Raw genomic sequence first — 24,958 nt, 5'->3', positions numbered from 1 at the left:
GCTGTCACTGATTACCTTATCTATCATTGATTGATATCTCTTTGGATATCTGGAACATCAAGTTGTATAAGTGAAAGCATGGACAGAACATGAATATTCTAATCACCTTGATAAAAGCTTCCAATAAATTTATAGCAGGATTGCTATGTTATCATTATTATGATGTTCTTATGGTACTGTCTGTTCTTTTAGAGCGGACGTAGAATACGCACATCAACAGGCTGGGTGCTGGGCTAAAGAAACTTCAGTAGGTATTGGATGGAGCCCGCACACCATAGGTATAAGAAAGACGTTCTTTATTGAAAATTCTGACAACGTTTCGATCTATTTGATCTTCATCAGGTCATCACTGTCTGTTCTTTTGGCATACTTTTTGTTTTTTACTCTGACACCCTTGCACATGGACTAGTATTAGGAAGCACCCTAAAGAATCTTGATAGACGCTGTTACGTATAGATGCTGTTACGTAACTAATAGTCACTCTTATATTCTTTATTGAGAGTGCATACGCATATTACACAGATACTCGCTTTAGTATCATGTTGGCACTCTGCATTAATTCTCATATTAATTCACTGTGTTGATTGTCTGTACATTCTGTATCCATTCATATTCATTGGCGATACATATTTCTTTATTCTTTTGCTTCTTAACTATTACCCTTACCTGTTACAGCATTTCACTCTTACTGATTTGTTGCTATGACTCCTCCAGGGATCAAAATTCTGTCTCAGCCCATATTACTCATCTTATGTCCTTCAGTGAAGTGTGATCAAGTGTATCAACATGACCTGCCTAGTTATCATTCCATTTCATAAGGCCTCGGTCAGAGACGGGGCCAATACCCAATAGGCTATTGTCTTTTATCATCAATATGACCCTCCCTATCACACAGGACATGCAACCTGTAAAGTAATCAGACATTGGCAGTCATAACAACCCTCTGACTGACTGCCAATGTCAAATTAGTTTATAGGTACTGCATGTCCTGTGTGATAGGGAGGATGCAATGTGCCACTGGTTTCCCTCTGGGATCATAAAGGACTATCCTCTTTCAATGTTTTTATTGGATTTTCCCAATTGACTACATTACATTACAAAAAAAAAAAAAAAAAAAAAAAGACAGAATCAACAATGCCAGCAAATAATAATACAGAAAAAAGTAGCAGTCAAGTATACTCCCATCATACAGTTGAACTCATATATATATCCCATCATACAGTTGAACTCATATATATATCCCATCATACAGTTGAACTCATATATATATCCCATCATACAGTTGAACTCATACTTTATATACTCCCATCATACAGTTGAACTCATACTTTATATACTCCCATCATACAGTTGAACTCGTACTTTATATACTCCCATCATACAGTTGAACTCATATATATATCCCATCATACAGTTGAACTCATACTTTATATACTCCCATCATACAGTTGAACTCATACTTTATATACTCCCATCATACAGTTGAACTCGTACTTTATATACTCCCATCATACAGTTGAACTCGTACTTTATATACTCCCATCATACAGTTGAACTCGTACTTTATATACTCCCATCATACAGTTGAACTCATATATATATCCCATCATACAGTTGAACTCATACTTTATATACTCCCATCATACAGTTGAACTCATACTTTATATACTCCCATCATACAGTTGAACTCATACTTTATATACTCCCATCATACAGTTGAACTCATACTTTATATACTCCCATCATACAGTTGAACTCATACTTTATATACTCCCATCATACAGTTGAACTCATATATATATCCCATCATACAGTTGAACTCATACTTTATATACTCCCATCATACAGTTGAACTCATACTTTATATATATATACTCCCATCATACAGTTGAACTCATACTTTATATACTCCCATCATACAGTTGAACTCATACTTTATATATATATACTCCCATCATATAGTTTAACTTATTCTCATACAGTTACACCCATACATATATTATTCTTTTCCATTCCTCTTTTAAAAATCTTGCAATAGGTGACCAATCTCTAACAAAGTCAGTAAGATTGCCTCTTAATACATACTGTATGATAACCTCTCCATTGGCAGTATCAACATGAGTTTTTCGTACCATAATTGTATGGTATGTCAGGACTATCCTAAACTCACTGACTGCATTGTCAGTTTGGCTGGTTGACAGTATAATGGAGTGCAACTGAACCAATATTCCCAAGACTTGGGTCAGACTTTTAAAAGTATGTATATGGGTGGTGTTTACCACCAAACACTGCTGCGAACATTAAGGAAAGTTCACAGGAAAGGAAAGATGAATGTAAATTAAGGGGGTTTAATGTATAATACTTGTCTTTGTTTGGAAAGGTCTGTACTGCTTTCATATATTAAAACCCACCTATCTGCTAAGCAATATAAACACTAGGATTTCAATTTTAAAATAAGAATGCTGATGCACTCACTTGTGCAGTGTAACCTACAGAAGCCTTTATCAATGCTTGCACACTTCTATATATATAGTATAGCAGTACAGATGTAGGCTACTGAGGCCTGGGCTGACAACATGCATTAAAAAGTAAATTAATAAACCTAAATATTTAAATATTATTCACTTAATTGTCAGTGTATCTCTACGTCTTTTATTATCCTTTTTGTCAAACTTAAACTTCATAATGAATCAGGCTGACTAAATCCATTGCTAGATCCATTGCTAAATGTTTTATTTTAATCACTTCCTACACCGCCATAAATAGTAACAAGTAACCTATGGGAATTTCTATAAATTCTAGATAGTGCTGGGTCATTGATCTTTTTGCCAAAACAAGACTGCTGCTCAAATTGGCAGATCCTGTATGTGTATAAACTCTAGTATTATATTTATAGTCATATCTATGAGCTGCTTTCTCATTTCTGGGCGCCATGTTTACAGAATGAAATAAAATGATTAACGACTGGTGTTTTTCTTCTTTGTGAGACTTATCTCAAAGAAGTGTATCAGGGAGTAAACCAAACGTCTCCTGAGCTTTAACCCCCTAGAGGAAGAGAGATGACAGGGATCTTTAAATTTAGTTTATTTTTGTTGATAGACTCAAATACCTGACATGTACAGAGAGAATAGAGTCTGCAGCTCAAGGCCCCCTGTTTCCGTTTCCTTGTCAAGAGACCTCATTGTGTAACTGGCTGCCTTAGAACAACAGGGGTCATAAATATGGGATTTTTTTCACCCAGACTACCTGTAATGCCACCTCGAGACAGACGAGTATCCTGTGGCGTCGCGATGTTCAGACAGAAAAGGGGGAACAATGTCAGTAAGGATCTGTCAGTGTTGGAAGAAGTACTCACATTTTTTTACTTACAGTAAAAGTATCAATACCCTATTGTAGAAATAATCTGTTACAAGTTATATATTCAAAATGTACTTGATTAAAAGTACAAAAGTATTGGCATCAAGTAAAACTACTCATTATGCATAAGGTCCCAATTCACGAGTTTTCAAATGTATACAATGTATAAAAGTCCACACAAGCTCACAATGCGTTGCAAAGTGAAATAATATGAAATAATACTTTGATAATAATCAAAATCTACAAAGTAACTAGTAACTACAGTTTTCAAAGAATTGCAGTCGAGTAAAAAGTACAATATTTGCCTCTGTCTGAGATGTAGTGGAGTCGAAGCATAAAATACTATTCCAAAGTAAAAGTACTCAAGTAAAGTTAAGTACAGTACTTGAGTAAATGTACTTGCACTTTCCACCACTGGGATCTGTGTATTGTTTGAGCGTTGTCTGTCACTACTGGCAGGCAGCGAGCAAGGGTCGCTGGGTATTGTTCGACTCAGCACAAGTCAGTGGAAATGACAAGCCTTGCATTCCATGCCTGGGTATAATGTCATTCTCAGCAAGCTCTAGGGAATAAAATGCTGTTGGTCATTCAACAGCATTTCCTTCTCCATGTAAGGTAGTAGCTCTTGTAACGTGTAACTGTGGGGACTCCCTCCCGAGCCATGCTCACACACGTGCACACACAAGCACACGCACGCACGCACACGCGCGTGCGTGCGTGTGTGTGTGTGTGTGCGCGCGCAGTATAGAGTTCATGTTTACGTTTCTCGGCCTCTAGGGGAACGCCTAGTGCTTCTTATCAACACTGATCAGACAAGCTGGCCAGTGGGTCGCTCCCTGAGAAGAGTTGTAAACAGAAGTCACCTTCACTGCCCTCCGGAACCAAAAAGACAGGAGGACAAATGGTATTTGTATGCCCGCTGACTGGAATAGGGAGATCTAATCTAAGCTTTTATTTTGGTAGGCCTATAAGTGTAAATGAGTTACACAAACAGTTTTTGGAAACTATCGTGAGTCAATAAATTGGAGTAGGTGCCGTTGACTGGAACAGGGAGATCTAATCTAATGCACTTTTATTTTGGTAAGTGTAAATGTGTTACACAAACAGTTTTTGAAGACTATAGGCCTATTGGAGCAGGTGCCGGGAAATCTGAAAATACTCAGTCAGAGTGATATGTAACACACATCCTCAGTCATTGGTGCTGAGCGAAACTGTTAAAACACACAAAGTAGAACAAAGCGGGGGCTCACAACTCACTTTAAGATGCTCCAAAAAACGTTGTTTACAGTAGCAACACAGCAGGCAAACATAATACAACGTTTCGACCGTGTGGTCTTTGTCGAAAATACTGACATGAGCAAAACAGTAGGCTACTACAGCACAGACTAGTATTATATTACGCCTATACACTGTCAAATCTACAGTATACTTTTAGTCCTTTACACAGAGTAGACTTTTATCTCTAGATCTCATATCGGACCAACAACCGGATGGAAATCCCATAAGGCACAGAGGCAGTCACACTCAATGTCAGTAAACATATTTATCTAGACTGACTCTTAACAGCTGTGTTTAACCTTTCCATTTACAACTAACCAGTACTTTACAAACAAAAGGAAAGAACAGCCCAGAAATAACAAATGAGTCAGATAACCTTCATGTTGTGCATAATGACAACTGATGTTTCTCTTGACAAGAAAGACATGGATATTATGACAATCCATTAGACTACATGCATCACCATATTATGTAGCGTATTCTTTTTTTTCTTTTTATTTCTTTCCACAAAACTTTCATCATAAAAAAAACTAAAGGTTGCATATAATGATGCTTTACACTTACAGTTGCTGTTGAGGGTACCAAGATTGCACAGTGCCAGCCAGCTGTTTGTTAACTTGGGGGTGCCACTACCTACCTGTCAAGCAAGCCCTTCTAAGAAACGTAATGAATCCATGTATCGGTTAGAAGAGTCTGACAACTGTGTCAAATTATGATTTTAACCAACCCTGCAAAGTTCTAACCGGTTCTCTTCCATGATTTGGAGACATTGGCGAAACAGCCTCTACAGACTGGGCTTAATTGGGTCGTCCACTCACAGTTAACAGCCTTTGTATTGAGTTTGTGCTTGAAATGTACTGTAATTCTGCAAACTGTTAATACATTCTTCAATCAATCAATCAATCAATCAATCAATCTATTCTATATGGTTTTCATTCATCGGTTTGTTTTTATCTTATTTTTATTGTGTATTGGTATTTTGTACAGTATGTGATATGGAGTTTATGGACCCTGAGTCTTAAATAAAGATTTAATTGAATTGAATACTACTTGAGCAGTTGAGCTGAGCTCATAACTGCTCGCATTGCATTGAATGATGCTGTGCCTTCCTTGCTTTGTGCGCTGCCTGATGTTGTTGTTATAACATGCTGTGTAGTGCAGAGGGAGGGGGAGGCGCTTTCCGTGCAATGATGTCAGTCTTGTATTTGGTTCCTGACTGCGAGTGCTCAGCCCTATAAATACCGCAGTCGGAGCTCTCTCAGTCACAATCCTCTGACTGCCTCTCTGAGCAACTGCCTTTCCTTGACAACTCCGAGGTCTCGGACAAAGGCAGTTGACTAAAAGACAAAGCAACGATGTCAACCTACATCATGTATTCGGAATCCCATCGCGTGAGCCCGTCGGTGCACGGGAACAAGTTCGACACGGCGCACCGCAAGAGAGCCGTGGCCAACATCTTTGAGAACGTCAACCAGGACGCGCTGCAGAGGCTGTTCCAGAAAACGGGCGACATGAAGGCGGAGGAGCGGGTGAGGAGCATCTTCTCCTTCACCCAGGACCCCGATGAGACGGCCAGAGCACTTATGGCTCTGAAGCAGCGAAAGAAGGACAAGTTCCTCCGTATCGCGGGCATGGTCCGACAGCTGCTCAAGCTACGCTGAGTCTTCTCCATTCTCTCTCGGCTCCGTGGGAGCTGAAGTGCACTCCTGACATGACCGGAACGGCGCAGAACAGGTGATGATGCTCAGCCTGTCGCTATATGTGGACCGGTGAATCGCGTGGACTATACGTACGTGGAGCCAAAGCCAATGGCCCTGTTGACAAAAAGAGTGTCTGTATCACCATCCGATGAAGATGCACAGCAGCACGTGTGACGGTGTGACAGCACCGAGGGGGTCGCATCACGTGTGGACTGGACAAAGATGGAAGGGACGAGATGAAATGGCTTGGAATACTCTCAGGGCTGAAACCCCAAGCGCTCTTCCTGGGACTTTGTGCATTCAGATGGATGCGTGACTGACAGTTGGCCGCACAACGTTATTGCTGGTGCAAAATTGCAGCAAAAAGAGACTGGTGCCGAAAAAAATGCCTATAAAATGCCTCTGATTTACGAAAACATGCCTTGTTTCTATCAGTTTCAATTTGAACACTGTTCCATTGGTGGCCACTAATGTAGGCTATGTTGTGTCTCAAACGTTTTATAGTGCCACCACTTGCATTTATATGTCTTTTTTTTCTATTTCTAATAAAACAATGTTCTATACTAAAGTTTGACCATCTTTTGTCATTATTACCATGCCTCATATGCTATCACATCCCTTCATGTGATTTTACAACAGCCCTGCTATCTTTATAAAGGAACACTAATTCATTTTTAAGGGAACAACTCTGAATAGGTCAGAGGTTATTGACCAATGGTATTGTATTGTATCCTAATAAAATGACCAAGTTTAACATATTATGTTAAACCTGCTCATTTTATTAGGATACAATAATGGGCAAATGTATTTATTTGTTTAGCCTTTAAACAATGGAAGAGTAGCTTATGTGGCAGGGTGACTGGTGTTGAAGGCTTGTCCAGAGTAAATGTCACAGCAGGTTAAATCAATGAAAAAGGGGATCAATGAAAAAATTACATGAGCAAGACATTAAACCCTTCAGTCATTTTCAGTCGTTGCAATGTTTCTGTTTTATTATTAGAGCACCTGAATGCCTAAAATGTAAAATATAAAAATAATTCTCCTCTTGACCTCGATCACCTACTATATAATTGTGTATATAGTATTGGTTACTAATGACACAAGTGACATGTCACAAAAGTCAAATGGTATGAATACATTTAACCAGTGAATTTATTGAATCAGGTCTTACTATCTTAGACATCTTACAGATAACATAAAGATCTAGGTAGGCCTATATTACTGAATTTGAATATGATGCATATCAGTTTGAGTGATTCTTTTGAAACATTAAAGATATTTGAAACCAGTGGTCACTATACACAATTTTACATATGGCTATTTTTCTGACCTATTTCAAGAAAGATTGATTACAGGATTTCTAAAATATTTTCAAATAACTGCAGCAACCTTGTTTACTTGTTTTGAAACTGCACATTTATCTGTCCACATGGTAGCTATACCGTAGCTTCTTTCAAGAAAGATTAGATTTAGCTGATAATGATTTGTTGAGATGAACCCATTGAGGGTATGTTTTTATTTTTAGAATAAATATAATAAAAATAACACTCCAACAACCTGGGTGTTTTCATATTGACAATGTTATGCCACTCAGTACCACATGAATCCAATGATATAACATAAACCATTTCACCACAGAAACACAAATGATCATGGCACTGAACAATGTCTTTAAAGGGAGTCTTGCATCATGCAATCAGATTTTGCGGTAGTGTTATGTTTTTCAAGGACAAACTGTGCATAGTACAAATTTTGGACACATCATTTTCCCTTTTTTTTATTCTGACGCAACAAATAAACGTTGGAGATGGGTAGCCTTACACATGGGTGGATGTGGTTAACATTTAGTATTGGGTTTCCTCCCTCTACCGGCAGCACATCAGACCGGTGCAAACCAGTTTGGCTTGGAGGAGGCTGTGCTCAGCAGTGTGTTTGTGTAAGGTGTAGTAGCTCATCATCATCCTCACTCTCTAGATAAGAGTCTGACTGACTGAGTAGTATTATGGTGCTAGAATACTGTCTCTTTCATTTACCATTAAGCAGGGGTGTCCATACCTTTTTCAAAGGGGGCCATATTAGAAAATATTGAAACACCCAAGGCCAACTACATTACCAAATATAACCAGACGTCCAAGGTAAAATGGCCTTTCTTTGACCCCTTCAGAATGAGACAACAAGGAATCCCGACAAATTATACTCTGGGAAATGCCCAGGTGAATTAAAAACTTCAATGTAAAAATGTCCCATATACTGTTGGGTGAGCCGTTCATAATACAATTCAGGTATGAAGCCGTGGGCCGCATAAAAATCTTCCGCATTTGGCCCGTGGGCCGCATTTTGGACATAAAGGAACAAAAAGACTCAAACACAAATTACCCTCCTATAACCTTTTATTATATCTACAATCACAATGTTTTAAACAGTTCAATAGGTGAAGAGTTTCATCCATGGTGAGAATCTATAGGCAAGCTTAGCAGTAGCCGGGCAGATCAGTGGAGTGGATGCTTTGCTAATCTGCTTGCTTTGACAGTCCCTCTGCCGGCTCAAACTGGTTCCATGCTTGCTGTAGCTACGTCATCTGACATCTGACTGTACCGGGGCCTGCATGTGCAGCAGACAAAGGAAGTTCTTGCTTTCTATGGCCTCAGGGATCGGGGAAACTCAGGGGGAAAGAAAATCACCTGCGCTTGGCCAAAAGTGTGCCAAGATGCTAGGACCAATTAGTGCTCTGCGTGCACATTATCTCTTGCTCACTGTTTCATCTAACACACTGAGTACTAACTAGAACGAACTAGTCTCGATAAAAAGCTTCACATTTTACGAGTGTCTATTATAGAAAATGTGTCTGTTGAGTGTCTGGAGCGTGTTTTTTGTGGAAGGAGCTTTCAAGTTTATGATTTGTTATTCAGGTGTCATCTGTTTTATCATTTCAATTGTCCCTTTGTCTGAGAAGTGTACAGTGTCTTGCCCTAGGCAGTTTTTTTATTGCCCCCTCTTTACCCTTTTAAGGTTGTCCAATTGTTAAGGAAAAGAAAGCTAAATATTTAAGGCAATTGTCCTGGCTGTCTTGGCAGTGTGATATGTTTGACTCAGGGCTGTCCTCTCCCACCCGCTTCCTGTCTTTCATAAGTCTTAGAAACGCTTTATGCTTTGATGTCAAACAGACGCCGTGGCAGTCTCCCTTCTGGCCTGCTGTGTTGAGGGCATTGCCACGGTGACAGGAAGACACATAGACAGTGTGTGTGGGGTGGGGTGGGGGGAGGCAAAATTAAGCTATGTTTAAGCCTTCATCATTTATGAATTTATAGATTCATTTATAATTCATTGTACCGCCATGTCGTTTTTCAGTTTGGAGAGTGACATGGCCGTACGGTGTAAGTATAAACTTGCCCATAACAGACATGATTGGGGTTTCTTTTTCACGTCTTTGTGTCACAGATCAGTTCTTCTTTTGCTGTTTGAATAATGACAAAATCTCATTTCGTCCTCTGTGTTACAGTATAAGACAATCTAAAGATTAGACTTGTGCCACATTCTGTACGGTACAGTTGGTACTGCACAAATAACACCTTTTATTCTAGGTAATTATAGCTGAGGGTTTCAGAAGTTCTTTGCAGAGAAAGCAAATGAAAGGAATAGCCAGGGAGGAGACGAAGAGGGAGCAGACAGCAGAGCCCTGATCACAGGGAAAAGCAGCAGTCTCCAGCGCAAACCGGTTCAAGCCACGCACGCTTGTGTGATGAGGAACTGTGAGCTGTACAGGCTTGAGGATTAGTCAGCGGTAGGCTGGGAAGATACCACTATAAAATCAGCCGCCACTCCTCATGACTCAGACTCTCAGTTCATAAAGACCAGGGGTCGTCTTGAATTGCTCTTCACACTTGGCCCGTGTTATATTAACAAAAGCCTGTCAAATAAACTTTGAACTTAAATTATGTGCTTTTGTTCTTGGAAATTTAAACATAGCTGTTAAAAAAAGCCAAACAATTGTCTTTTCTAAAGACTTACTGCAAGTCTAAATTCATTTTAGACCTCCATAGACATTAAGAGGGCTCCTCCATTTGAGAAAACTGTGCCCTTGTATAGACATTGATAAGATCCATGGGTTCTTATCACTACCCACCAGCCAAACGCTGGTCAGTTCTGGATTTGACTGCATGGTTAGCTTGTTTACAAAACTAGGCCTACTAAAATTGTGTAATGACAATGTCAGGTGAATTTCTGGGACAAACAAGCATCTACTGTGGCCTACTGTCACTCACTGTGGCCTGTAGATAAGGTTTCTAGGTCTGAAAGAGTAGGTCATGGGATTATCTACCTATGGTGTTAATATGTTAACGTGTTGTATAACGTGTCACCAGTCATGTTTATGATATGCTTATAAACAATAGAAAAATAGGATAGTTTCTTCCAGGTTTGTGCCCTGATAACAACCACCAGGCACCAGGTGAGGGGTAGAGTCAAAAGCTTCTTTCTTGGAAGAACCCACTGAACTGTGTATCACATCTGCTGAGCACTATTCCTCTAAAACGTCAGAGCCTTCTGCTCCCAGTAAGAAAAACAATGCTTGTTTATTGGATTCTTCCACTTCTTCTTCTTATTCTAAAGTAAAGCAGAGGCTGCTGAGAATGACTGCTCTGTTTGTCACACCCATACGCTAATCCTCAAGCACCCTTCTCCTCAGTCCTGAATCACACATACTTGGCTCCTCCAAATGTTTTATGTTTGAAGTTAGTCCATACCACATACCATGCCACCATGATTTGCTTGTCTTCGGTCATTGTCTCCACCAGGCCGAAGGCATGGGGAGAGAGTATGTTTTGCACTCCGTTCGTCCATCCGTGTGTGTGTCCGTGTGTGTGTCCGTCCGTCCGTCTGTGAACAGCTAATCTCCGGCACCGTTAACCCGGTCGCACACACACTCCCTGGATGCCAACGATGAACCTCTGCCCAAGAATTTCCAGAACGGCCTGTTATAGCGCCACCAGGAGGCCGCTTTGTGCAAAACAAGTTTTTGGACAGTACACCTACAGATTTTGTCCAAACGTCACGCAAATTGGTACACAGTCTCTCTAGAGCCATTCAACGAAACCGGTCTTTCAGATTTCTCGGACTCCATCCTGATTGGCTAAGATTGGCTTCCAAAGTTTGCAGGAGTGCTCAATTTCAAACAAAATGCTGCAAATCATAGACACATCGTGTGATTTCCGTGAAATTGTGCATGCACATTCCCACTAGGCCGAGGAAGAAATGCCACGTGAACATTTTCAACTCAGCCTCATGGTGGCGCTATAACTCGCCGAAAAGTGTTTTTACCTCTAACTGCACGGATCTGTGGATAACTTTGTATGCCAACTCCCTAGAGGCCAAGGAAAAACCTTTGCCTGGAATTTTTCACATCTGCTCTTTATAGCGCCACCAGGAGGCCGACATATGTAAAACACATTTTCTAATATTACTCCTTCAGATTTTATCCAAATTTCACGCAAATCGGTACACATGCTCTCCATAGTCATGTGATCAAGACGCATTTGTTTGATTTCTCATAATCCACCTTCATTGCCTACGATTGGCTTCTAAACCTTTTAGGAGTAGCCCGCTTTGTACCCGTTTTGTGCAAATTGCCACAATTACTCAACGCAGCGTCCGATTGCGGTGAAACTGTGCATGCATATTCCCACTAGAATGAGGAAGAAATGCCACTTGACAGTTTTCAAATCAGCCTCATGGTGGCGCTACAACAGGCCAAGCCGCGTCACACACACACACACACACACACACACGCACACGCACACACACACACACACACACACACACACACACACACACACACACACACACACACACACACACACACACACTTTTTCTAGTTCTGTCATGTGTTGTGTGTCAAAAGCAGATGGTTTTGGCTGGGAAGACCTACGCTTAATTTGTGTGTGTGTGTGTGTGTGTGTGTGTGGTGTCGCTCAATGCAACACGTTGTTAGCTAGGCAAACTATACTGTCGTACTACAGAGTATAAATCAGGCTCTAGGGCACCACCAATAGGCAGAGCAAAAGGTCAGAGGGCACAGTGAGACAGGGCTCCATACAGGAAGTGTGAGGACGTTTGAGAGGGGAAAGAATGGGTACTAGAACATGATTTTTTTCCTTGCCGCGCCGGCTTGTCTGACTCACATATTTTCCCAGAAGACCCCCCCCCCCCCTCCCCCCATCTGGGTCTGTAGCGTCATCCAGATGAGATCATAACTCCTAGAACATAAAAGAGATGTGTTGATCCACATTGTTCAGCCCATCAAAAGGGATTCCTGAAATGTGGCACCTCTTTGTCAGTGCTAATTGTGACTGTCATCAAATAGGAAACGCAACTGGGTTCCAGTTTTAGTGAGGGCCGCATCTGTCTGTTTTTTCGATGACTCAGTGTATTGTGCATGTTGTGGCCTTTGATTGTTGTACTGTAGCATTTTTGTGCTCTGGGCTTATCCCAACATCAACGTTTGTATTGCGTCAGTGGCGTGCGTCGGAGATGACCCTTGCAACCTGGACAGCATTCACTGGGGGGACATGGAGACACATTGACGCTGCATCCATATCCCAAGCAAAACAAAATGGCTCAGGCCATGCATTGCCTCAATTTCCTGTTGCCATGGTTGTCGCACGCGTGTTGATTTGACAAGTAAATGATCTGCAAGGCACTCCCCTTGTTGAGCACCCAGCAGATGGAAACAACATGGTCATTAATGATGAAAGAGAGCCCACAGTTCTTAGAAAGAGGAAATGTTGGACAGATGCAAGCAACCCCCTGTGATTTCTTTGTGGTTCGATTAAACCTACTGTTCAATTTAACTCTGAGACTGTACAAATTACCCCAAATGGTCCATTTGGGCACTGTCATAGTTAAATGAAGACTCAGGATTTTATTGTGCAGAAACTGGTGTTGTTAACAGTATTATTCTTGAGAACCCTGAGAGAAGCGCTGTGTAAGCACTGGTACTGTAAGCAGATACTGCATGTGAATGTGCTAACACTAACCTTTAATAACCTGCAGTGTCCTCTCTCTGGACTGCCTGGTCAATGTGTTCTTCTGTTCTTCTGTTCCCTGGGTGTGTGTGAGATGAGTCCCTGGAGTTAGACACATAGGTCAGAGCTTGGCCAGCATGGGGGCTCCATTGTTCGCCATTGTCTTGAACTACGGTATGTGTGCTTTTGTACACAGTCAAATCATAGTACCACAGACGAAAAACAGTCTAAGTCCAAATTTCAGTCTGACCCCTCCACGAATAGGCCTCGTTGTCCTGACCCCTTATCTATCATTTATACATTATGGATAAATAGTGTGGACTTAGACTGTTTTTCGTCTGTGGCATAATAGTGTAAAAAGAACAGACCTTTAGCGGTCCATAATTATGTTAATTAACACTGAGGATTTGTGTTCATGTTCATGTGCATGCACGTGTGAGTGTGTGTGTGCGTGCGTGTGTGCGTGCGTGTGTGCGTGCGTTTGTGCGTGTGTTTTGTATTACTATACTTGTGAGACTTAAACAAATGCCCCTACAAGTACAGTAGAATTGAGAAAGACATTGTGAGGACCATTTTCCTGGTACCATTATTATTATTATTATTATTATTATTATTATTATTATTATTATTATTATTATTATTATTATTATTATTATTATTATTATTATTATTATTTATTTATTTTACATTTGAGGAGTTAGGCTTAAGACTGAAGTTGGGGTTAGGGTTTGGACTAAACATTTAGTGGTTAGGTTTAGGGGTTGGGATTGCAATAGAGCGTTGCAGTCCCGCCCCTTACCATGGACCAGGAAATTAATCCCAATGCATTTTTCCCATAGACATTTCGTAAAGTATTTATTTAAAGACCTTTTAAGCGTCGTACGAAGCCAACTCGAGTCGTGACAAATCATGACAACACACACAATATTTTGGACCAAACAAATAATTACATAGAAGAAAAACAACAAAAAAAGTTTCTAATTATTTTTTCTTATAGTTTGTTGTCATGATTTGTCACGGCTCGAGTTGGCTTTGTCCGCGGCGTAAACGTCTTTAAATAAATACTTTCTGAAATGTCTATGAGGAAAATGAACGGAGAATCATTTCCTGGTCCATGGTAGAGGGCGGGACTGCGACGCTCTATTATGGCAGATTTATTCTTATTTGTGTGCCATGTTGTGCAACCAAAGATAGCCGATCAACAAGTTCACAACATTGGCTATTTTTGGGTTTAGTTTTAGGGTTAAAAATTGCACAAAAAAATGGCATTCATAAAATCGATGACATGTTGGTGTCCTCACAAGAACAGTAATACATGTATTATTAATGTGTGTGTGTGTGTGTGTGTGTGTGTGTGTGTGTGTGTGTGTGTGTGTGTGTGTGTGTGTGTGTGTGTGTGTGTGTGTGTGTGTCCTCTACTAGCATGTGTGCAGGGCAGCTCTATAGAGAAGAATCCCTTTTCCTGTGTGGCGCTGGAGGATCCTCCAGGGGGCCGGCAGTCGGCGGGCCCCGCAGACATGCTGTCTCGCTCCAGTTCCACCGTACGGCCTTGCCATTGTTCTTCCCCTCACTCCCTTGTCCTGTCCACCGCACCCCTACCCCCGACCACCTCCACCCACCAATCCTCCACCCTGACCTGCCACTGTCCCTGCAGGTGCAGCTGATTCAGGAGGCCAAAGAGGAAACCCGGACCCTGCAGCAACAATAGCACACCCCAGCTCCTATTTATATATCAAAACTATGTCTTTGCATTTATTTATTTGACTGTTTATTTTTACAGGGGTTGACACCAACTGCGTGTGTGTGTGATCTCATATTCAGACTGAGTGATAGGACTGGCACGCCAATGTGCACTATACAGTATAACCCTGAGCGTTGGTTTACGGGTCCATGTTTTACACTCGCAGAGTTAAACCTGCACTCATGATTTTGCAATGTCTGGACTACATTGCAGCTGAAAGAGGCACGGAATTCCCCACTGACTGTAAAGGCCACTGAAGTGTTGCATTTTACTGGTGACTTGTGTTGTGTTTCTTACAATTTGACAATTGAAATGCCATTTAAGGACACACATTGCCAGTTGTGTATTATGACAGTAGCCTACAGTAGTGTACACAATTAGAATTTCAAATTGGTGGTGTGCAGGCGGCAGTTTCTTCACACCATCCTGGAGACTGGGGATCATATCCTGCATTCGTATCCTACAGTTTGGCCAGGTGTAAGAATGAACATAATATGCACTTTGCTGTGTTCACATGTCAGACTGCCTGTTCAGCTGCGTGCAACACTGGGATGGACAGCGTGTTCCTCCAAAGCAGTGAGACAGTGAGAAGTGAAACTTCTCACTGTCAGGTGACAAGAAGTGGCTGCTGGAGACACATACTGTAGTCCTCCCCAAGCCAAACCAGTAGGGGACAGCAGTTACAGGGAATACATGGGGCAACTGGAAATTGGCATGACAACTAAATTGAGAGAAATTTCAATTTGAAAGATTTCACTATTTTAGAAACACACAAAGATCTCATGCATACTGGAACTGTAGAAAAAATATACAAATACGAATGACCTGCTGCAGGTTCATAAGTTCAGCTCTTTTCTCATTTGGATTTAAACTTTCCGGCCTTAAATTTTTACCGCTTTCACTTGCATTATGTCTATATTACGCTGTAAACGCATAAAAGTAAGTAAACATTGCAGAGCCTATAAACTATAGGTTTATGCTCTGACTAAAGTACATGCATGATGTAATGAGTTGAAAGTGGTGTGGTGCTGTTCCAAGAGTTGCCCACCTGACTTTGTTGGTCAGTGCGTGCATCTAGCTACTGTGTAAAATGGCCAAGCTTTGTGTTACGTATGTGATACACGCAGGGGTGCCCACGCTTTTTTGACTTGCGAGCTGCTTTCAAAATGACCAGCTCAACAAGATCTACCCACCGAATACCATTGCTTAAAATAGTCTAAATATGTAATGGAATAGGTAGTGTTTTTTTGTATTTAATTTGTAATGCTACCGACGTTTGTGCACAGCAACACTCTTGAAAATATAATATATTGCATTGTGGGTTTGAGCTGACAGGCCTTTTTGATGTTTATCATAATATATATATTATATATATATCTTTTTTATATTTAAATTAAATATTCTTTAGGCTAGGGGCATGTCATGTGATCTACCTGCACAGCCTTTGTGATCTACTGGTAGATCGCGATCTACCTTTTGTAACAGTTGTTAGTTGTAGTAGCATGCACAATAGAACTCGTGCTTTTAGGGTAATGCACAAAATTCCTCCCCGGTTGAGGAAGTGTCAGTGAATCCAGGGTATAAGTCTAAAGCCAGGCTATATGAAAACATGTTCATGGTTTTAAAGAAGAAAATGCAATGCAATTTATTTATTTATTTTACATTAATAGTTTAATGTTAAATTATGAATAAAATCTTAGTGTTTTGCCAATATCCTGATATTGGCGAAGTGGACCAGTGGACCAGTGGGCCCCAGCCCACAGGCTTTGGAAACACTGGTATACAGCATTGACACTTGCATTACAATGCAGGTGAAAGTGTCGGAACTCTGGATTATATATTATTAGATGATAATGTTATGGTAGGGCACTGAGTGCATGACCCAATACCCATGTTCTGTGCATTTTAATTGTGTTGTACTCTTACACACACTGATGTGGAAGAGATTGAACCTGCATACGTTGGTTTAGAGTAGACATTCTAAACATGGTAAATGTTGCATTTATAGCGCTTTTATCCAAAGCACGTTACATAGATTGTGCATTACATTCACCCATTCATACACCAATGGCGGAGGAACCATGCAAGGCACCAACCTGCACCTGAGAACTATTAGTGGACAGCTGATTGGTCGTTGCGGTAGAGCGCGACCCTCAATCACCCATTGGAATATAAATGCCTTTCAGCCTTTGTATCCTACTCGTCTGGCAGGTATATCTCTTTGAAAACCTTTAGTGCTACGATTGTGCACGGGGAGACGACAATTAACACATCTTGCCTGCCCAAAATGTAATTCCTGGAAACGCTACTGCTCCCAGTGATAAAATACATGATATTATGGATAGAATGAGCAGTACTTTGGGTGAGAACCACTGCTCGAGGACCCATTACCGTATAGATTTGAACTTGGGTAAACTGGTTTGGGCCTCTCTTCAGATCTTGCTTGCAAACAGGCGTTGATTTTCACAGTTAACATGGCATGGATAAAACAATGCTTCTGTTTCCATTTCCAGACTCGCCCAGTGTACTGTACATTGGTTCAGGCAGGAACTTGATGAAGGAAAAGGAAGCTGATAAGGTCCAATTGCTCTGCTTTCTGATCCATATCAGAGCAGGCAAACGTCAGGCATTACGCCAATGAAAGGGCGGATATTTAGTCAATGTGTTACTGCCTTGCTTTCATCCGGGCTGGGCTCTTGTCTGTAGCTTACATTAGAGCCTAATTAGTTACACAGTTGTTAGGGTCAATTGTTCTGGGAGTGCAGCACTGAAGAGATGCCAGATTCCACTGAAAGACATGATTTTATTATCACAGTGATGCATTGTACATGACATTGTTCCTCCAATTAACCTAGTTGGCTATAATATGGATATTGTAGTATTATACGGTTTATACACAGACACACAAATTATGATGCATATCATTATGCTTGTATACCTGAAGATAGTATTCAGATGATGCTCATAGCCACACAACTTTAGCCTGGCTAATAAGCCACACTGTCGTGTGGTATTTGAGTCTGGAGATGCTGTGTATGGATCTTGTTTCCCGGGGGGCGGGTTCAAACATTTTCTCTTTGACGCAATTGGTCAGAGCTACTGTCAGTCAAAGGTCTCAAGCATTGAACGTCACTGTACCAAAGCCCGCCCATATTGCATACCGTGTCCCGATTGGCCACACCAGTTCTCTGGTGTAGGAAATGGGCGTACAATTGAGCCTCTCCAGACCGTAATCCGCCGGCAGGCAATTTTTTTTTTGCCAACGGCTGATTCGGTCTGGCTTATTAGCCAGGCTAACACAACTTCAGCAGATTGAGCAGGTCCACGACCTTTATTGGGTCACATGTGGTCTGTTACATCTTTTCCATGATCATTCTGAGGCCAAACAAGTCTGTGCCGCACTGTTCCATTCCATGACGGCTGTGTGAATCATTTGAATTAATTAACTATAATTGCACTATTTTCAAAAGCTCGCTGAGCAATTCTCCATGTCTGTGATTTCTAGATGGCATAGTATTATATTAGTTTTGGTGCAAGAAAATGTGTCTGAACTCTAAATTGCAACATCTGATTAGAGTTTATTTTTCTCCAAAGGATAGGAGAATGAGTTCCAGGTCAACGTTTATTGATTTAGCAGTGACATCTCGGACATGGTGCCCTATATTCATGCTGATGAGGAGAACAAAATGAGGAGGTCGATGTAAATAATGAATACGAGATATAATGAGTGATGCAATTAAATGATGGTCTTGATAATTATTTTATCAACCACTTTATCAAGTTTCGCTGGTTTGTCTGGTTGTAATTTCTACAGTAAAGTCAAAGACACATTTCTAAACAATGATTCTATTCTATTCTATTCTATTCTATTCTATTCTATTCTATTCTATTCCATCAACAATACTGAAAGGAAAAAAAGGAGAATTGGAAGAAATTCAAGATAGTAAAAAACTGTGGAAAAAAATAAGGCTACCTCTAGTCTAAACTAACATGTCTTTTTTTTTGTTGCAAAGACCATAACATCAGGGAACTTCTGGGAAGCAAAGGGCCATGAATGTCAAAACAGCCAAGAGTTTGTTTGCACTTTATCAAGTTTCGCTGGTTTGTCTGGTTGTAATTTCTACAGTAAAGTCAAAGACACATTTCTAAACAATTATTCTATTCTATTCTATTCTATTCTATTCTATTCTATTCTAGTCTAGTCTATTCTATTCTAGTAGAATAATGTGTTATTGTAGATGTACAGTAGGTACCGGTACTTTATTATACCTCTACTATTCATTTGACTGTTTATACTATTTTTGTGACTGTTTATACTATTAATTTGACATATTACTCGACAAACATCAACAATACTGAAAGAAGCTGGAAGAGTGTTTGGAAGAAATTCAAGATAGTAAAAAACTGTGGAAAAAAATAAGGCTACAATGACCTCTAAACTAACATGTCTTTTTTTTTGTTGCAAAGACCATAACATCAGGGAACTTCTGGGAAGCAAAGGGCCATGAATGTCAAAACAGCCAAGAGTTTGTTTGCAAAAGTGAAGAGAGAGTAGTTTGTTTCTAAAAGTTTATGACAGTTGAAAATGTTCCCTTCTTAAGCCTTGCTTAGAAAACGGCAGTTTTCTGAGTTTTTATTTTTTTCAATAAAAATAAGTAGGGCAGATCCCTCCTGCACCCTCACTTCAGCTGCCCCTACATTCTTACCTCTATTGAAAGGCATTGTAAGGAAGCTATGTGTATAAAGGTTGTTTAAATGAACTGTAATGGGCAGGAAACTCACACTTTGAGTGTCAAAGTGTGGGTTTAGGACACTTTAAGAGGCTTCGGGCTGCATAGAAACAAATTCGGCATCAGCATATTTGCCAGCCGGGTGGCAACTCAGGGAGCTACATCCTGTGGCTGTGCCTGCCATTATGTGCAATGCACCCAATCCTGCCAGCAGGCTGTGTGCAGAGCAGAACTGGTTTCAAACCAGTTCAGATTATCCCTGCAGGTCAGGAGGAGAGCTGGTGAAGTGAATGTCAAAGCGAGACCACAAGAGAGAGGAGAGGCACCGTGAATGGAGCACCACTAATATGTGTGAGAATGTGTTGTCTATTCTATCTATAAAAGGCGAGTCAACAGAAGGCAAAGCCTGACATATAAACCTTATGATTAGCTTGCCTGCCAGTTGCCGGGTGGGCCAGTACAGAACCCTGTAGATTAACCATGCTGGTCAGAGGGGTGCTAGTCTGCTAGAGATAATGCTATGGTTCTAACGGATCATGTATTTATGCTCTATATGTATCTCTATATGTTCTATATATTGTGTGTGTGTGTGTGTGTGTGTGTGTGTGTGTGTGTGTGTGTGTGTGTGTGTGTGTGTGTGTGTGTGTGTGTGTGTGTGTGTGTGTGTGTGTGTGTGTGTGTGTGTGTGTGTGTGTGTGTGTGTGTGTGTGTGTGTGTGTGTGTGTGCACGCACGAGTGCGTGCGTGCGTGCGTGTCTTTCAGAGTACACATACAGTATACTTTACCAACCGACCTAATAATCAGAGAGATTGAGAATACAGGCAGAAGGATCCGGTGGATAATTGTAAACAAAGCATCATACAGTGTCTTTCTGTGCTACCAGCCCCAGAAACCAATCTTGTACAGATTAACCTGCAGGTCAAGTCAAGCAGAGGGCTTGAGGAGAGAGCGTCATAGAGCACGGTGACCAGCTCCTTTATCCATGGCTGCCTTCCACCTAAAGCCTATAAGCAGCTCAACAGTCACCCAGCCAGTAGGGTAGCTGTAGCAAACAGTGTTTTCGCTGGGACCAGTGTTAGTGACATGTTGGTATCTTCTCTTTCTTACCCCCCCACCGCCTGAGTCCTGGAGGGCAGATCTCATTTAAGTGTCCGTAGTAATTCTGTAAAGTACCTGGGTGAGGTGGCATCATCCCCATGGCATCAACAACTGGGTTGATGTACTGTATCAAAAGCTTAGCAGCATGCGAAAAGACAGTGCAAGTAAGGAATCTGTATGTGGCTCAAAGCTGATTTGACAACACAGAGCGAGAATTTGAACAGGTACAGGAAGAGTGGGCACCTAAACATTGTAGCCACCTTAAAGGGGAATTTCTCCCTAAACCTTTTTTTACAAAAGTAATTATGTAAATTGACCAAAAAAATAATATAAAAAAAAATAAAGATATACAGTAGGGGAGCTGAAGCTGCAGCTGGAGATGAAGCTGGGGCTGGAGGGGTCTAACGCTAGAACTCCTATTCAATCGTGCAATTGGTTTTTGTTTTTTGTTTACATCTGTTCTAGATGATGTGACAGCAACACTCCATGCATTGTTGACACTGCACTCTTCCTGGTCTACGTGAGCTGGTGTTAGACCCCCCCAGCAGCAGCCCCAGCTCCAGCCCCAGCTCCCCTATATCTTTATTGTCTCCACCAGGCCGAAGGCATGGGGAGAGAGTATGTTTTGCACTCCGTCCGTGTGTGTGTGTGTGTGTGTGTGTGTCCGTCCGTCTGTCCTTCCGTCCGTCCGTTACCAGCTAATCTCCGCCACCGTTGGACCGATCCATGCCAAACTTTGCACACACACTCCCTGGATGCCAACAACGAACCTCAAATGCCCCAAATATTCTTCAACGGCCTGTTGTAGCGCCACCATGAGGCCGATTTAGGCAAAACACATTTCTGTAGATTACTCGTGCACATTTTATCCATACATCACACAATTCGGTATACACTATCTCCATAGTCCTGTGATCAACACGGATCTGCACCATTTCCCATCTTCCATCCTGATTGACTAAGATTGGCTTCCAAAGCTCACATGATTCTTTCGAACAAAATGCCACAAATCACAGTGTGCAATTTCCGTGAAATTATACACGCACATTTCCACTAGTCTGAGGATGACATACCACTCATTTATTTTCCAAATCAGCCTCATGGTGGCGCTATAACAGGCCAATTCCTGTTTTTAGCTATAACTGCATCGATCTGTATACAACTTATGTATGCGCACTCCCTAGAGGCCATGGAAAAACATTTTCCCTGCATCCCTCCACATCTGCCGGTTATAGCGCCACCATGAGGCCGATTTCTGCAAAACACATTGCTTATGTTAGTCGCACAGATTTCATCCAAATCTCACGCAAATCAGTACACATGATCTCTGTAGTCATGTGATCAAGATGAGTCTGTTGGATTTCTCAGATTCTATACTGATTGGCTAACATTGCCTTCCAAAGTTTTCAGGAGTGGTCCTGCTCATCCACAATTCTATCCTCAGAGATGCTATGAGTGATCTGGCTCTGCATTTCCTCAACAAAATGAAGAAATGTGTTGCAAAAAACAAACAAAAAAACATGTTTATATTACTCCTAAACATTTTGCCAAACATCTCACACAGTCCTATCCTCCTGGTGGAGACCTGTGCCCAGAAGGGCACTTTTTCTATTCTATTCTATATTTGTTTGGTCAATATACATAATTATCAACTTACTTTTGTAAAAAAAAGGTTTAGGGAGAAATTCCCCTTTAATGTTAAGCTGCCTATTATAAATGGTCTGAACTCTGAAGTAATGTAAAGTATAAATGAGACCGACAGACCTAATACGCTTTAACAGTTTATAACCATCATTTCCACTGGTGTTGCAGCAATTTGTAGCAATTAGTGGAAATATTAGGCCTTAAATATCAAATGTTCAAGTATGTTCAAATCATGTATTATTTACATTACCTTAGATCATTAGCCAATTTAACATTGAGATGCCCACAATGTTTATAGGTGCCCACTCTTCTGGTTACCATTTGAACCAGTTAGGGACCTTCCCATTTCAGAGGTGCATGTCTATAATCTATCAGAGGTAGGCTACATGTCAGATACATGTATAGCTTGGGTGTATAGATTATTTTCTTGAACATAGTTTTATTTTTCATTTACTGACACACACACACACGCACGCACGCACGTGCGCGCGCACACGCACCCACACACCCACACACACACACACACACACACACACACACACACACACACACACACACACACACACACACACACACACACACACACACACACACACACACACACACACACACACACACGTTACAACACACTGATGTTATGTCACTGTACAGGATGTCAGATATTGTATTACCCAGCAGGTAAGGAAGGTCAAAGACCAGTGCATGCAGAGGTAATAGTTGTTTAACTCGGGTAGTGCCGGAGGTAAACATTGTGGATAAATCTAGTATTAATGTTTACAATTCATACAGTCCAATGAAAATCATGTTTTCCAATCTTGTATTGTGTTTCTTTTAAAGGTTAAGCCTAAACCGACTATGAATAATGATAATTGCAATTTGTATAGTGTAGGGTGTAGGCAAACAATTGGCGTGGTTAAGGTCAGAGGAAGAATGTGTGAGGAACTTCCATTTCTGTCCATGACTGTGTGGAGAATGAAGCATCCAAACATTTAAAACGTTGCTTTGTACAGGAATTAATTTCAACAATGTAAATGATTGACATCAGGAACTTTGACATGATGCATATACTCAAAGTATTAAATAGCCAAGCTCTATATTCTGATATCAATCATTGCTATACATATTAGAGTATTTGTTCAGTAACAGCTCAAGTTCTTTAGTAAACAGAAAATGTATTTTCTTGTTGGGTTACCCATTTTATCCAATCAGGAAAGAGAATAAACAACTGAAATTGGACGTGATGACACAAACAAATGAACAGACAAAATTGATACCGGAAAACTTTAAATTTGGTAATCTCTCCTGATTGGATGAAATTGACAAACCACCGAAAATGTATTTTCTGATTAGATGGAGAGATAGGGACACTTGTTATTGAACAAACACGATTGCAATGATTATACCATAAAGCTTTAATTGTTTCACAATAAACCTTTTATTTTAACCAACAACAAAAAATATCACTTACACTAACTGTCTGGATATTCAGGTGAGATAAACAGAGGAAGAATGAATCTGTAGTTTTGGTACAGAAAATATGGAGAAAGGGAGAGAAAACTAGAGAAAATAGAGAAAGAGAAAAGGAGAGAATGGAAGAAGGAGATGGACGCTGAGGAAAAGAGTGATTGAAAAAGCAGGGAGGGAGGGTTAAAGGACGAGGCAGTAAAGAAAGAGTGTGTAAGTTCAACTGTATATTCTGTCTGTGGTGCTAACTCAACAGGTGTGTTGTGTTTACTGGCCTGTATACTGTAGGTAAACTCCCAGAGGAAACAAACCAGCTCAGGTGAAATCAAACTGGTTTCAACTGGCTCCCTTTATTTTGCAAGAGAAGGTGGCATATATCCCTTTGTCTCTGAGCATTCATTGTCTTGCTGCAATCATTTGTTATTATGTAATTATTATAATTGTGTTTATTACATGTAGCCAGTTTGAAAGCATAACGACCATCCCATAATCAAGAAGCACATTTTCATCACAGCAACAGCCATATACTTGTAGATTATATTACTGTAGATTAGTTGCAGAACCTTGCCTGCAGTAGAGCTGCTTGAAATTCTGAGCTCTGTGACAACATGGCACACTGTAAATAACAATACCAGTAAGAAGCCTAAGGGTGAGAAGCGACCGAGGTGCACGCATCCGCCTCATTGACGGCAGACTGCTGAGCGAGCGCTGGCGCTTTGACATGGGGGAACATGGAATTAATTCTGTACTGGGCTACTGGCCATACAAGGAGAATGTCCCTATATGGAGATCTAAGGGTGGTAGCAGGAACATTCTCTTGAGTGTACAGGGTTTGATGAGGGCCCAGGTAGGGGCGGGCCTACATTTTCGGGCCTGTTGAGAACTCTAGTTTTCGCCAGCTGCCGGGCGCGGCTGCACTAATAACTT

The 24,958-nt window shown here is 40.9% G+C and overlaps 1 protein-coding gene across 1 annotated transcript; it reads left to right on the top strand.

Moving 5' to 3' along the window:
- The first annotated feature begins 5,916 nt into the window (after positions 1–5,916).
- tcima (transcriptional and immune response regulator a) lies at positions 5,917–6,903 on the top strand. The gene has a single exon (XM_079515395.1). It carries the CDS (start codon positions 5,991–5,993, stop codon positions 6,294–6,296), a length of 306 nt encoding a protein of 101 aa, XP_079371521.1. The 5' UTR covers positions 5,917–5,990; the 3' UTR covers positions 6,297–6,903.
- The last annotated feature ends 18,055 nt before the right edge of the window (positions 6,904–24,958 follow it).

The sequence above is a fragment of the Electrona antarctica genome (genome assembly GCF_951216825.1).
Source record: "Electrona antarctica genome assembly, chromosome: 12".
Taxonomy (NCBI): domain Eukaryota; kingdom Metazoa; phylum Chordata; class Actinopteri; order Myctophiformes; family Myctophidae; genus Electrona; species Electrona antarctica.
This window is presented reverse-complemented; position numbering and strand designations above follow the sequence as displayed.